At 42.2% G+C, this 15,328-nt stretch overlaps 1 protein-coding gene across 8 annotated transcripts in view; it reads right to left on the bottom strand.

Moving 5' to 3' along the window:
• The window catches only part of LOC134173689 (A disintegrin and metalloproteinase with thrombospondin motifs 2-like), a 176,055-nt gene that overhangs the window by 5,283 nt on the left and 155,444 nt on the right, over positions 1–15,328 (bottom strand). For all 8 annotated transcript variants that reach the window (XM_062637960.1, XM_062637963.1, XM_062637961.1 and 5 more), the window contains 9 exons: positions 13,216–13,349; positions 12,289–12,412; positions 11,570–11,650; positions 9,978–10,141; positions 8,652–8,811; positions 7,981–8,113; positions 5,502–5,709; positions 4,994–5,123; positions 4,115–4,204 (listed from right to left, as the gene is read on the bottom strand). In XM_062637960.1, the coding sequence (XP_062493944.1) occupies positions 4,115–4,204; positions 4,994–5,123; positions 5,502–5,709; positions 7,981–8,113; positions 8,652–8,811; positions 9,978–10,141; positions 11,570–11,650; positions 12,289–12,412; positions 13,216–13,349 (1,224 nt within the window). The remainder of the gene's footprint in view (positions 1–4,114; positions 4,205–4,993; positions 5,124–5,501; positions 5,710–7,980; positions 8,114–8,651; positions 8,812–9,977; positions 10,142–11,569; positions 11,651–12,288; positions 12,413–13,215; positions 13,350–15,328) is intronic.

The raw sequence follows: 15,328 nt of genomic DNA, 5'->3' as shown, positions 1-15,328 counted from the left end.
CTACAAGGGATGCAAAGCTGATCTGAACTGTTTGTACCAGCCCCATCCACGCTATAGACCGTAACACTCTAATTTTTGGGTTCAGGTTCTGGAAGTGCTACCCTGAAGGCCCTGTAGCCACGATGAATTCCATTACTGCTTTGCCTTAGAGTTCAGAGCTCACCCATATTACTGTGTTGTTGGTAAAACTACATGAAACCCCCAGAAAGCCATCAAGGTTTATACTGAGAAATCTTTTTTTCACTACACTCTATTTAGTGCTCTTCTACACTCTAGCAGTGAGTAACCACAGTCAGGGGTAATTTATATCTATCTGGACTGTCTCAAGAAAGTCAAGTCTTATTTTCCATGTGTACCATGTAACTGTCAGAATGAATCCATCTCCCGTTGGAGTGATATTTCTGCCATTGGAGTGATATTTTTGCCAGGCATCTCTGTTCTGAAATAAGCAGCGCTGCCTGAGCGTGTCCCTTGCTCGAGAGAAAAGGGGAGCTGATATTTTCGGAACAAACTCCAGTGCAAAGGGGCCAACCCAGTCCATTCGTGACCGGGAGACTCAGTCATGAGTCCTGGTTTTTGTCTCACTGACTGTAAAACTGTAATAAAAGAGAAAGACGGATAATCAGTCAGTAGCTCTTTTGACAGTCTGCACTGTAATGGAGGTGTTATGAGCTTGCTGAAACAGAGGTGACAGAATGCAGGCTAAGGCATTAAAGGTGAACTGGCCAAGTTGTACTACTGTCTGAGGAACATAGAAGCCTACTCAGAGATTACTCAAGCCCTTGTGATTTCTGCTCAGAGAAGGAAGAGGACCATATGAATTGGCAGTGGATGGACAGTGAGGGGTTAGGAGGCTCCTTGGAAAGAAAGCTGCATGTGTCCTACACAAATGCTTTACGGCTCCTGTGCCTTCAGGCTGAAGTGATGGAGGGAGAAACTATTGGGAACTGCAGGGAAGGAAAAATCCCAACACACAACCCGTGCTGAGAGAAAGAGGAGTCAGAGGGCTTGTAGGAGACGAGAAAGGCAGACTGACCAACACTTGGCATAATGAGTAACAAAACATCTCTGTGACCAGAATGCTGAAACAGAGATGAAATCACTTCTGCCTCTCTCCCTGCTCTTACTACTTTTCCACCTACTCTTACAGTAAAGGATGAGTAACTCCAATTACTCGCCTTTATTTAGAGCATACCCGATGGCACACGGTGTGCTCAAGTCAGCGTGGTACTGGAGCTCATATTTCATCATCCTGCTATGAATACTGACTTACCCTGTCAACAACCTTAGAGCAAAGCAGAAAACCAGAGCAGACCCAGAGATATCAAGTGAAGTCAGAAAGTGTAGGTGTCACCTCTTCACTCACCCTCAGTTAACGAAACAGGGCATTATAGGTGTTTAATTGGCAAACATATCAGTCTAAAATAAACTGCTAACTCTTGCTGCTGCTTTAAAATGCTAGTGCTGGCTGAGGAAGGTGCAAACACCTTCCCTGCATTGTATTTATGCCCCAATTGTTGCGTTTGTTGCAGAAAAGCAAAATCCTGGCTCCAGTTTTCAAATGCATCAATTCTTTTTCATATTTGTCAAATGCTAAAATGAGATGGTGCTGGAAATAAAGAACAACTTCTTCCTTAGGAACCTAAGAATAGTACCTTGGCTTTGGAGACATTTTCAGACCAGTCTTTAAGAGCTGGAACTGTTCCTACCTGCATGCACAACTCTATACAAAGGACTCCATGTGCCTATATAACTATATATATATATATTTACAAATGATGTAGAGTTCTCTTTGTACATTTTGCCTTGTGTTGCACGACCTCTCCAAGAAGCAAGCTTCTCCAAATAGCTTGCAAAATGAAAGCCAACCATGTTCAAAAGTAGTTTTCAACAAGGCAGATCTCTTCTTAAGCTTTGTAAGAATCACTAAATGCACCTTTAGAAAAACGCCTTCCCCCCCCCGCCAAAAAATATGTTATGACAAGCTTAAAATTACATGAAAATAAAACTGCATTATGTAATCTGGTTAGTGACATCTGATAAGTTGTATAAATAAACTCTGTTGCTTATGAATGCTAGAATGAAATTTTTATCCTCTATCCAAACCAAAATATCCAGATTTGCTGAACTTTTATTTATTTTTACTTGCAGTATGCATGACAGACTGGAAGTATATCTCCAAAACATCAGTAAGAAAAAAATAAATCAGTTTCACAGTCACTTTGGTACACATTAGTCTCATAAAAAAATATTGAAAAGCAAACTGAATTGGCACATCTTTAATATTATGTTAAATACATACAAAACACTAATAAAATATCCCTGATAAACCAAAGTGCATATAGACATAGTGCACAATGCCCAGATACCTTATTGCACCATTCTCTATAGCCACCCATCTCTTGAAACATCACTAAACATTGTCTATTTAAAGGTAACAGTCATGAATATATTTATACAGTTAAACACCAATTATTTTACATAACAGTATTCAGTGCCAGATACGTGTCTTTGCTTTTTCACCTTGTCATGTAAATTGTTAACATGTTTCAGGAAATTATCATATTAACAGCAAAAATTCCAGTATGTGATCACATGATAATGACAAGTTTGAAGTGCTACACTGTTGACGACCCAAAGATTCCAAAATGCCACTTTTCCAAAAGATATGATCAAAGCAGTAAGGTAGCAATCTGCTCCAAGGCTGCGGATTTAAAGTGGATACGCGTCTACTATTGGTACTGACTGTCGCAAACAGGTTTATGACTTGTGAATTCCAAATCTTCAACACAAACACGGAAGGTGAAGCAAGAATGCCACTTAAATTTCAGTAAGTCACGTCACAATCCTGTCCTGATGAAGATATGGATATGCGCTGTGCAAATTAACCTCGGATTAAATTTACTGCCTTCTAATAGTTATCATTCAAGTAAAAACACTCCATATGAAGATCAACTCAAGGTACCAGTGTACTGTTTATATTTAAAGCTGGATCTGGTAAATTAATGCCATTTACATTTCAACATTAAGGCATTTTTCTAAAATTCTTCTTCTAAGCAAAAAAAAAAAAAAAGCAATAAAAATTGAGGTAATTCTGTAGTAGTTCACACTGTTATGTTTGCCAGTTGACACATCTATAGAGCATACACACACGCACACACATACAACCGTACCAGTCAAGTCAGACATGCACATGGTGAAAAAAGACCAAAGATGTAATGAGTATAAACAGCTCCGTGCTGAGCAGCTGGAGACATCGTAGGCAATGAAAACACCATATTGCCTCTGCCAGGTTAAGAAAAACACCACCACGCAACCTTCCACATGGACCATGCCTGCTCTGCTCCCGTTCTGTTTCTAAAGTGAAAGTACTCAAAACTGGCAAAAATTGTGCAAGGGGAAAAGGAATGCAGCTTTCCTCAAGGAAAAATATCCCATGTCACCACCGGGAGTTTGGTGAGAGCGGATGGTGTCATAGCAGCACAGAAAGTACCGACAGAAACTGAGCTTCTGCCTCCCACTGAGCCCTCCATGGGTTACAAACATAAATGTGAGGGTCAGGAAGAAAAAATGAGCAGCAAGGGTGAGTGAAGCAATGGCACAGCAAAGGAAAATGGAATGAGAAAAGTCTTTCACTCATCAGACTACCCTGTCAGCAAACTGAAACTAGAGAGTTATGATTTAGGGTTTCTAGATAAAGGAGAACTTTAGCACTCCAAGGTGTCATTATTGTGATGTGATCACATTCACAATAAGTTCTCAGTTTTGCTATCAAACTGAACATCGTGAACCAGTAAGAGCCTTTTTTCACCATCACCAAGCAACAAGCAAACCGATCCCAGCTCCCTTTCAGAGGACCGCAACATACTTTGGAGATCCAACTTCACACATCCAACACTTCAAGACCTCCATCACCAGTGCTACGCAAGCTCCAGAGAAGAAAGACACCGAGCACCAAGTGCCTGGTGTGAAAAAAAGATTCAGCCCAAGATTTAAACTTGGCAAAGTCAAGGGAACTTTCCGCATAGAGAGAAGAAGAGAGCAAAAGGCAAAGTCCACATTCGATGTGGCATGCATTTAAGGGCAAAGGCAGAGTTATAAATGGGTCTTTTACTTGAAGATATTTTCTGGATGGGGTAGTCTGGATCAGGTCTTGACAGCCATTGTATCATGTAGGTTTTCTTTGAAGGATCAGAAACGTTTCCTTGAATAGAGGGAAAAAAAGATGCAACAATTAGCATTAAGTAGTTAACCTGTCAGAAGCAGATAAGGTATGACCATCAGTGGGCTCCAACAGTGAAGGAGCCTGGGGGAAGGATTATGACTGCGCTGTGTAGTTTTGGGCAGACTTATTTTGCCAGTTTGCTACTGCAAAAGCCAACACTGAAGGCAGCCTGAAGGCCAGTTCTCCAGCAGAACTTCTCACGGCAGCATTAAGTATCTCCTAAGATACACCCAGTCTAGTTGAATTATACTGCTTCTTTAAAATCTTTGCATTGGAGACCATAATTGACAGCTTGGTTCTAATTAATCAGGAATCAAAAGCTACCCTGAGAAATACATCAAGAATATAACAAAAATATTAATTACTTAATGATAGGAATATATTAAATGATCTCATAAGTATCATTTGCAAACAGCTGAAAAGCTAATAAGGATAAAGGCATTAGTGTCCTGGATTAAGTAAGAATAAATTTATTAGAGCTTAAAAAAATTGAGTTAGATAACCCCTAAAGACAACTTGACAGAAAGGAAAAGAAGCCTGGAACTGTTGCTGGAGATGGGGAAAGCAAAGAGGCATCTTTGTACATGATGCCCTTGATTAGCCACAAGTCCAGCATGCTCCACATTTGGGAAGTCTGCTCAAAACCAGAGCTATGGAGAATTGGCACCCCAGGCGGATACAGCACACAAGTATAAATTCAATGAAGGCATTTCACATAACATAACTTTTTCCAGCAAGTAATATACGCCAGAGAAGACAAGCACTTACTTGAACATGGAGGTAGTCTGCAAATCCTTACAGTCTCTGGTTTATTTTCTTTGCAAAGGCCAATGGCATTGTCCCTGGTCCGGCACAGGACCGGGCGATCCTGTGTGCCATTGCCACAGCTGACAGAGCACTGGAAGGACAAGCACCAGTTAGACCCTAGCCACCCTTGGGAAACAACGGATTAGAAATTAGTGCCAACAGGTAAATGATTATGGGCAGAATAAAGAACAGGTAGAAGTCAGCTTTCCTGATGCCGACATCTTGTATGGATGGCTCACAGGGTCTGGATCATCCAGCATCACTGCAGGATGGCTTCACCAGCCTTTTCACTACTACCATCTCTCCATCTAACTCACTTTCTGTGGCATTACTAGCAAGGGAAGTAATACACCCTCTGTGTAGTTTATTGTGTCAATGCATTTGAATGGAATGCCCAGAACAAATGCCAAGAATTTATCCCCTGCATTATAAGAAATCAGTTGCTTGAGACCTCCAGAAAGGGACTGACCTGTGACCAGGCTCCAATTCTCCACTGCGCTGGGCAAAGCTCCCGGTTGCAAGGCCTCCTGCCCTCTGGACGGTTGTTGTTGCAGTACTTGGTATGAACGGATCGATTTGTATTATCATGTAGGGGTTGAATGCATCGGACAGATCGTACTTGATACCCTGTTTTCCCACAGCTTTTGCTGCAAGGCTCCCATTCTCCTGTAACCCATCTGGGTTGGTGAACAGAAAATAAGTTGAGTAAAATTATCTCTCTTCTAAATCAGGTGAGTTCAAACTGTCTGTTGAACAGTAACACTTAAATACAGGTTTAACAAGATGTTAATACTAGTTCTGATACGGAAAAAGAAGAAGATGTATGAAAAACCGTAAGCAGTCATGATGAGGGTTATTTTATCATGTCCCTGAAAAACCAGTAGTAAGACCCAGACCTTTAACATGACTCTTTCCTGTTATCTCCGAGATAAGCATTATTCTTTGCTTCATTTGCTCTGATTTTTAAGCTCGTCCTTCCAAGACTGCACATAAAAATACAGTAGTTTTTATGTCAAAAGCTGCTGAGCTTCCCAGGTCTTGGCACAAGAGCTGTGCCTTGTCTCATAATGTAGCAAGCATAAGTCATCCCTACAGCTGGTTTCCACAGGAGTGAATCCAAACCAGCTGGGTTAGAAATGCAGCTCCAGCCTGGCCAATATCTGGATACTCCATGGAGCACATCCCTGGCCATGCCAGACACCATCTGCTGAAGCACTGGCAAACCCAACTGCACCATCAGTGCTCTGTGTGCTGAGCTCGGGGTGACCAAGGGTTTAGGGGAAGGCAACACTACACTGAAAATCAGAAGGTCCGAATTCATAACGTGGAACTCAGCTGGGCAGCTGTAAAATGCAACCTATGGTTTGTGATGTGGCATAGTTGAAAACCGATCATCCAAACTGGCTCAAGGATTACAGCTACAACAGTAAGCAACTTAGAGAGGAGCAACAAGGACAGACAGGGCTAGAGGAAATTTAAGTAGACTACTGAAAGGTTGGTTATAATCAAGTAATGGAGATATACAGCAGTCCATAAATATTTACAGAATGCAGAGATATCCAAGGAGGAAATATTGTCCAATAAAAACTGTATTCATGGGATAAACTTCACAGAAAAATATAAAGTCTGAAGAAATATCCCACGTTTGAAGCAACTGTCCTAAAGTACTCATAAAAACCTGGGTTTAGAAATAGCCAAGAGCGAGCATGGGCAGCAGGCAATGCCCTAAATGCTCGAGTTAAACAAGAAGTGGCAATTTCACCCAACTTTCTCTTTGTAGCCTATTGAAAGTACACAGCTGTGGAGGAAGACAAGCACAGCAGAGCACAATGCCATGAATCCTAAGGTGATTTCAGAGACAAAGACGGCTTTTTCCCAGAAGTGAAGAACCAGCATATTAGTGTAGTGGGTGTCACAGAGCATCATAAAATCTCTTAAATAATGGCCTCTCCTACATACACGTGTGAAATGCTCCAATACCGTTCTATGGAAACAGAAGTGACTAAAACATTCAAGAATCCAAGTACAATTTAGGATCCTATTGAGTCTTTGTGGTACCTGGGTCCAATTATATTTGCAGCTGAAAGAAGAACAGAGTCCTTTCCAGAGAGCCTGAGGTACAGTTAGGCCATTACTTCAGTTTTCCAATAAATAAACGTTAAACCATGACCCATGCTGAGTTTATGGGGCACAGTTTCTGGAGTTTTCTATCTTTTTTTTTGAAAGGAAGTTAGGAAATATTGCGTGGTATGTTCTACTTATTTGCTGTGCTTCCCAGAATCCAGACTTGGTCCCCAGAGGTAAATGCTGGGATCAACATACTCCTTTCTTGTTGCAGTAGCAACACAAGGAATATTCGAGTCCTACATGTGGCAGAAGTAGCCTGCTGCCAGTCAAAATGTGAATTAAAGTGTTTGTAACACTTGACTATGTCTAGCAAAGGTGAAAGCGTACCAGGCTTTCCAAGCTGTACAAGAGTAGTTGGAGAAATCTATCGGGTCAAATACTTTTTCCTGTGTTCAAATGTCCAGAAATATGCTGTGAACTTTAGGAAGATTTGGATCTGAGAGCCTGTGTGACAACTGTTTTCTTATGTAGCACTCTGTAAATTTGTCCTTACATGGTTAATTCACACTGTGTAAAATCAACTGGTATAAATTGAATTTATGTCTATTTTTTATTACCTCAAGATGGCCTGAACACAAAAGTCTGGATCAAGACAGCACTTATTTTCTAATCCAACTTATTTCAGCAGTAATAGGAACCAGCAGTCCCAGAAATAGCACTTCTACAAGCAGAACCCAGCATCACATGCTCACAGTTCTATGTCTCCGCAATGATGCATGGAGAGGAAGCTAAAGTCACCTTCTTTCAGGTGACAAGTGCCATCTGGGTACAGAGCCTGCTGCAGCTGCCACCAAGCAGTGCTGGTGGGCAGTGATGCTTACATGGGCTGGGAGCACTCCTGGAGGTTGCACACCCTGCGAATGGGCTTCGGCTTCTGGATCAGCTCACAGTAACTCCGATGGACCATCTTGTGGTCTGTCTTCCTCCGGCAGCCGTACTTCGTGAACTGGTAGCCTGAGGAAAGACACTCTTATTTTCAGTACTGGCACATCTTATACAGGACTCAGGTTTCAAACAAACTGCACAAGCACCGTCAAAGGTTGCAGTTGGAACTATAGGTGAACACACTACCGAAGGAACTGTACATTGCAATGAATGAACACTTATTCATGCAGATTTAGCCCCCAGAATTGTTCTGCCCCGTGGCACCTGGAGGTCTGGCACCCTGGCAGCTTGGAGACCCTCATCCAAATCTTGCACATTTGTACAGTATTTCAGTCTCACAAACATAAATCAGGAATGAGGCACCCCACATCTGCCTGCAAACCCATTTCAGTCAGATCCTTAACTCCATTCATTATTTATTTCTCTATTTCTTAACTTAAATAAAACCCATAGTCCTGGTCTCCCCTAATGTCTTGTGGCAGTGAATTCCACACGTAGTGTTCATTCTTTCTCTTAATCAGAATTAAAATGGGTCAGAAGAAAAATGTCTTGTCATCAATTCCTTTTCTCTTAATCAATTTTGAGCACCCTGGGGTTTTGTTTTTACCTCCTCCGCAAGGTCTTGAACACTGGGACCATTTCTTCAAAGCCCATTCATATGACACTGAATCCTCTTCCAAAACATTATTATTATCTACATTCAAGGAATCTTCATGGATCATGTACTTGTAAGTCAAAGATATCTTGGCACTACCATGAGGAATCACCTAGTAAGCAAAACAAACGTAGGGAAAAGTGATATGAAAGACTCATATCAGAAGCTATGTGAGATGACATGAAATAGCAATCATCATGGCTCAGATAGAAAAACATCCCCAGAGGGATTTAAACCTTTTAGCTGCACTCAACACATTTTTTTTTCTCCCTATAATAAAGTATCTCTATCCTTATGACACACAGTTTCTAAAGTGCATATTAAGACAGGCTGTTGTTGATTTAGACTGATTTCTCTTGCCAGCACTGGACTGACTTCACGATACTAAATTTTTTCCATATCCCTTCATAACGGAAGGAAATGTTGTACTAAAATGATAATGGGTAGTTCCACTGAAAGACAAGGCAAATTCGAGTGCACAGATAACTGAAAGTAGTGAAGAAAATTGCTTATATTTCTGATAAAATATGAATGTTCTTATGATAATCCTGGGAATTCTGTGAAGCGTGTTACTTAATCCTGACAGAAATATAAACTACTTAGAGTTTTTGCTATCACACTGCACTAAGACAAATGCAAGAAAACAGAACCCAATGTGAATAAAGTGCAAAACATTGGTCCTTTGAAAACGTAATATTTATTCCTCCTTTGATATTCAGCTGCTGTAGACCAACACATTACAGCTGCTTCTTGAACCAAACTACCCCTATTCATTGTATTCTATCTTTTGCTGGTTTGCAGTGAAAAAAGGGTATAGTCGGGTGGGTTTGGGAACAGCAGAACTGGCTGTGTCCTCACAAAGTGAGCCTGGGAGCACAAGAACCCCGCATCTGCCTTTGCAGGTTACCTTTTCAAATCACAGACAGGAGGAGGAGCTTGTGGAACCACCTGATGTGAACCATTTTGACTTTTTTTATTTACTGCTCATGAGTCAGATATGGTAAGTAACCGAGAGAGCCTTCACACAGTGCCCATTTGCTAAGCCATCCACAGGAAATAATCATGAGAGCTGGCTGCTCAACACATAACCTCTAGTTAGAAAAACTCTTGTACAGAGCAATGAATTAGGAGAAAGGAATTAAGATACATCTGACTATTGTCTTAGAATTGAAGCAGATGTGTTCTTGTAGCTCACAAGAGGAATCTAAAACACATTATAGCACATTATGGCTCTGTAACCCTGACACTTCCACGGAAGATGGTTTCCATTTGGCTTACCAGAATGACTATTCCGTTGCGCAGCGGCCCCATGGTCTGCACGGTTTCTCTATCGTCATCATTCCGATATTCCCACTCCACACCCATGTCAATAAATACTTTAGAGTCCGGCACGTAGTTCTCTTCGCTGAGAATGAACTTCCCTGTTTCACGATTTTTAATTGCTAGGAACAACATAAGAAAAGTGAACGCGAGAGACTCGCTTCTCATCTCAAGTTCTGTTGGGCTCTTGTCGCAGGGGATGAAGCAGACAAAGCCAGCGTGTCCTTTCCCTCTGTTCCTTCACCGGTTTGGAAAGACTTTTTCAGGTGTTTCACTCAGCTGCCAGTGCCTTCCTGCTCAGCTCCAGAAACATCAATCGCCCTTTTTTATCTTTCTCATAGCCTGCCTTGCCAGCGAAATGAGGCCAGGACAATTGCACCGCATGCATCCCCCTGCCTGCTCCCAGCTAACAACTTCTAAATCCACCAGCTAAATCTGAGCCAATTTGAGACCTGGTGGGGGTCCCATGGCTACTCAGCTCTCTCACATGCTGTAAGGCAGCTTGGGGGGCTGTTACTGCTCCATGAGAGAAAGGCTACTGGGCTAACCCCCAGCAGGTCCCCACAGCAAGAGAGAGATGCTAGAAACTGCATTGATTCTCTTGCTCAGAACTCGCTCTGACACCAACATTGCCCTGCTTAAACTTGTGTTGCTTCGCAGGCCCCTGCCTATTGCACACAGCACCTAATCCCTCTGGTTCAGCTGCCATCAATGCCTCATCCTTCACCTGGAGAGACTTCAGCCACCTTTGTATTAAGACTCTTGGTTTTCTGAGATGGACAATTTGCTCTCCTCGTTAGAAGCAGCAGGGACTGTTTGTTATTTAACACCAGATTTTGACTCCCCTCTGTCTCTAGCAGCTACCTGACCATCCTGCATCAGCACTGGCCTAGACAGAGAACAAGCTGTTTGTGTCCCCTGTGCATCACTTGCCTCACACCTAAAGAAGAACCTTGTCTGAATCAGTGCGAGATCACTCTCCTCATCCATAGGTCAGGCTGCACTGAGCAGCAAGGGAAAAAAGTTGGGATGACCCAAGACACAATTAAGCCATTCACTGTGAATCTACTTCCAATTAATAACAGCCACTGCTTCCCATTGATTACAGGGCATGGCGAGGAAAAGATTTCAATTACTTTATAAGTTGCTGGATTGATCGGGCAGCCTCGCGTCAATACTGTTAGCAATGGGGCAGATCTGAAATGGATTTGGATGTAGCTGGGAAATGACCGAGGATGGGAAGTGCATTACAAAATGCACATGAAGACAACACATTGCACCTCATAATGTAATTCAGCTCCTCTTCCAGCAGCTTTCACACATGCACATGCCAAAGCAGTGATCTTCATGCTAGGACACTGGGGAATCCAGCACAGGGAAATCAAATTGCCAAACAAGTTTCCTAATTTAACATACTTAAAGGAGGTATGTGGTGTGGGAAGATAATGGGTAAACAAATGCATAAACACGTTGTCAGGCTCCAGAGACAAAAATAAACAGCAGGAAAAAGATATTCTGACTGAAAATTTTCCTACTTGTTGCATACTTACCGAGATTATGAGTGGTGGCGTCTGTTTCCTGTATAAGTAAATGTCTTGCACCAACAGGAATTTCAAACATCTTAATGTGCCCTTTATTGTAGTATTTGAAAAGACAGAAACTGGTTAGTTTGCCTCAAACAGTAGGAACCTGTCTTAGGTTTTTAAATAAATCTTGTTTTTCAAAAGCAGGGTGTATTACAGCAAGTTGAATCTAATCCAGCATCATTCTCACCCCTATTTCTATGCCAGGTGATAGAATATAATAGGGACAAAGGGTTTTGGGTCAGCAGAAAGATGTCTTAAGTGTCATCAACAGACTTTGCTTCAGACTAGAATGGGCTTCGAGTGCCATATGCACTCACAGAGAGACTATGCCAGCTCCTGTCTGACAGTGAGGGATGATGACATATTATTGCAGCACTCCAGTGACTCAGACAGATCAGCTGAGTGACAGCAGCAGCACAAATAAGCCCATGGTTTTCCAACAAGCAGCAATGAAGCCCTCCTCTATGCATGCACAGGCCTTGACATCAGTAGATTTAACTGACTACTGGACAAAAGTCTTGTTCTCAAATTCCAGAGGCATCTCAAAGGCAAGTCCAGAGAATTGACTGGAATTAGGGATGCTGTAAACAATTTGTGACTGCTCTGGTACTTTCCATGAAACAGTAGAGTTCAAACACGAACACCCTGAATTCCCCAGGACAAAACACACTGAACGCACTGACCTTGTTTCTTTGGTATTCTTGAAAATGTTCCTTTCACCACTTTGCAGTGGGAATTATCTCCTCCACAAACACCACACTTATCTTCCTGCTTCGTGGAACCTATGACCCTGTCACACCCAACTTTCTGTGCACAAAAAAGAAAACCAGTCATTCTCATTTATCCATGCTATGATTCAAATGAGCTTCAGATATCAACCCCAGACTTCTGCTTCAGCAAAGACATACAAATTGTAGCATTTTCCTGGAAGAACAACATCTAAACAGATTTTAATACCTCCAGTTCCTATAATAGCTGTCAATCAGGTGATTATATTATGCTTCACAGTGGGCCTCTTACTGAAGGAAAGCAGCACGGTTAAGGAAAAGCTCTTAAGCCTCAGCTTATCTTAAAGCAGACGCCAGGAGAATCAAGGCATCCATACACGGATAAGCACCTCCACCAGCGCATTGCTAAGTCAGAGCCTCTAATTCCATTGAAAGAGGACCTGCAGCAGGTCCCAGCTTAGAGGAATGGTCATTGATTTTCTAAAAATAGCACGATCAAGTACAGAGAATGCACATCAGCTGCATTTTAACACCGCATTCCTTGAAAGCTGCTGCATGTTCCTGTTTCATTGTACATGCCGCCCCCACTAAACCTCAGCAGGAAAAGCTTTCGGTGAATGCTAATCATAATAGCTCATCTTCAAACACTGCATTAAATATTACTTGTGTAGGTAGGCGCTGTTGGAATTGAGTCACATGCAATGTGATGGCAACTGTGAATATCACGCATAATATTGTGACAATAATCCTAATGAAATGTCCTTATTGCCCGAAGTGTTTTTATACTTAATTGAATAGTCATTCTTGGAGAGAAACACGCAAGCTACCATTTTAATTGTTTTCATAGTACATAAGCTCTGACAGAAGCCACCAGGAGCTTACCAAGCAGTCTCCCCGCACGCAGATGCTGTAAGCGTCCTTGTACGAGCAGCGGGTCCCATCGTGCACCATCCTTTTCATATACACCACATCCCCTGTTTCCTTTGATTCACAATACAGGTGGCACCTTTCCTTAGCTGAAAAATAAAATGACCCAAATTGCGTGTGTTTAGTTTAGTTGCTGACTTTGTGAACGGCACTTTCAATAGTGTTTCTCCTCTTCCTTGCATACATCACAGAACGTAACATGGTACCCCATAAATCATCGATGCTTATCCCCGTTCAAAGGCTACGTGATCATTTGGAAGCTGCTGAATCATTAAGCATCCATATTTCATGATTAGGAGACAATCTCAAAAATAACAAATCATTTACATTGATGGGGGGGGACCTGTATTTAATCCTCTGCTGAATGATGCAATCTGGCAGAGGTTTCTGCAGTCTGCTGCATGACTACCCATGAGAGATGAAAGTTTCTGCATCAGTTTTGCCTGCGCTGCACTGAAGTCTGAAGAAAGCACAAATCATTTTACCATTCAAAGCAGCTGTTTGACACGGAGTGAATCTGCCCTCCAAAATGTCTTGAGAGACAGCTGTGCTGTACTGTTTCCTCCTAAACATGAAGTTAATTCTCCCTCATCGTTGGACTTGTATTTACGATAGTTTAAATCATTAAACAAGATGAGATGTCAAAGAGATTCAGGAAAAAACCACTTTTTTTACTGCTAACACATTCACAAACAGCCAGAGAAGTGTACCTCTTTCTCCTTACAAAAAATAAAGCTGAAATGACTAGTCAGTGGCTGAATAAAGTTGTATTCCACCAGTCATTTCATTTTACCCATCCCTTTTGCTGTCCTGAGCCTCATAATAGGATTCGCTATGCCTTCCTTGGCAGTGAAGAGCAGATAAGCTTTCTGTTAGATAAAATACATAAAGGTTCTGCTGGCTGGGACACTTTCCCCAACATTTAAAACGTAACAACCTTCCCATTATAGCAGTTCAATTAAAATAGGTCTTCACAGGCCCATTGCCCTGTACAGTCCCATGGTCCCTGCCCTCTTTTCATAAAGTCCTTGTTATTGCTGTTGATGTCCTCATGGCCACTGGGTATTGGTACATCAGAGACCTTTGTTATGGCTCCCAAACGATGCAGAAATGTCACGTTAAAAATGTAGGCTCTAGACTATTAGAACAGGCACTTCACTTTTTTTGGTGCAGATTATTAACAGGAGCCTATTAAGACAATAATAACCCCAGATCTGATGCATTTCAATATATTAGAAACATTAAACTCTGCACAAGACATAGATATGCACACACCCACGCCTGGGTATGTACCCACACCCACCCCAGGCATGCCATACATTCACTGTGCATGATTAAATCATCAGGAGGTCTGACTGGGTGCCAGCAACTGCACAAGGGCTTTTCCCACTGTTCTATGGGAACAGTAAATGTGCAAGTGCTGTTAAATTGCTGTTAATTGCAAAGAATCATCTTCTTTCCATTCATGGTGTTGGGCACAGTAGAGGTGCAAGAACATGCATGTGACCGTGTGGCTGACTGTTCCCTGCTCCCCATGTGTTTCCATCTCATTCAATTGAGGCTGGGAGCTAACAGCCAATGTCACTGTACACTGCCCTGGCAGATGCATGGCACAGGGTATGTGGGCCCAGCAGGGACTGGTAGACAGGGTGCATAGGCAGCTTGGAGTGGGAGACAGGCCATGCACAACCTGGCTTAAGCACACACTGGGGTGTCCCCAGCTCAGCAGTTTTTCTCTGGCCATGGGATAAGATGCTCCTCTCTGTCCCCATCACATACACAATGTGCCAGACACGTCCAGCTGAGCTGCGTGTGAAGTGTATGGATTTATGTCACTTTTGAGCCATGACTGCATTATCTGCACAAAGTATGTCGCTGATAAGCCTTATCTTTACAAAGGGGAATTTAAAATACATTAGAGTTCAAGCATAAGCCACCCTCTGGCCATGGTTTCACACAAAAGCTGTTCCCTCTAATAACCCTGCACAGGTAAATGTAACTCTAAAGGTGGCTGCACCAAAGTTATATGGGAAACCAGCAGTGCCCAGTGATCAGTGCTCAGACATCA

This window comes from Pezoporus occidentalis, unplaced genomic scaffold (genome assembly GCF_034315485.1).
Source record: "Pezoporus occidentalis ecotype Australia unplaced genomic scaffold, CSIRO_AGI_Poc_V1 ctg55, whole genome shotgun sequence".
Classification (NCBI taxonomy): domain Eukaryota; kingdom Metazoa; phylum Chordata; class Aves; order Psittaciformes; family Psittacidae; genus Pezoporus; species Pezoporus occidentalis.
The sequence above is the reverse complement of the archived record's forward strand: the minus strand, read 5'-3'. Positions and strand labels throughout refer to the sequence as shown.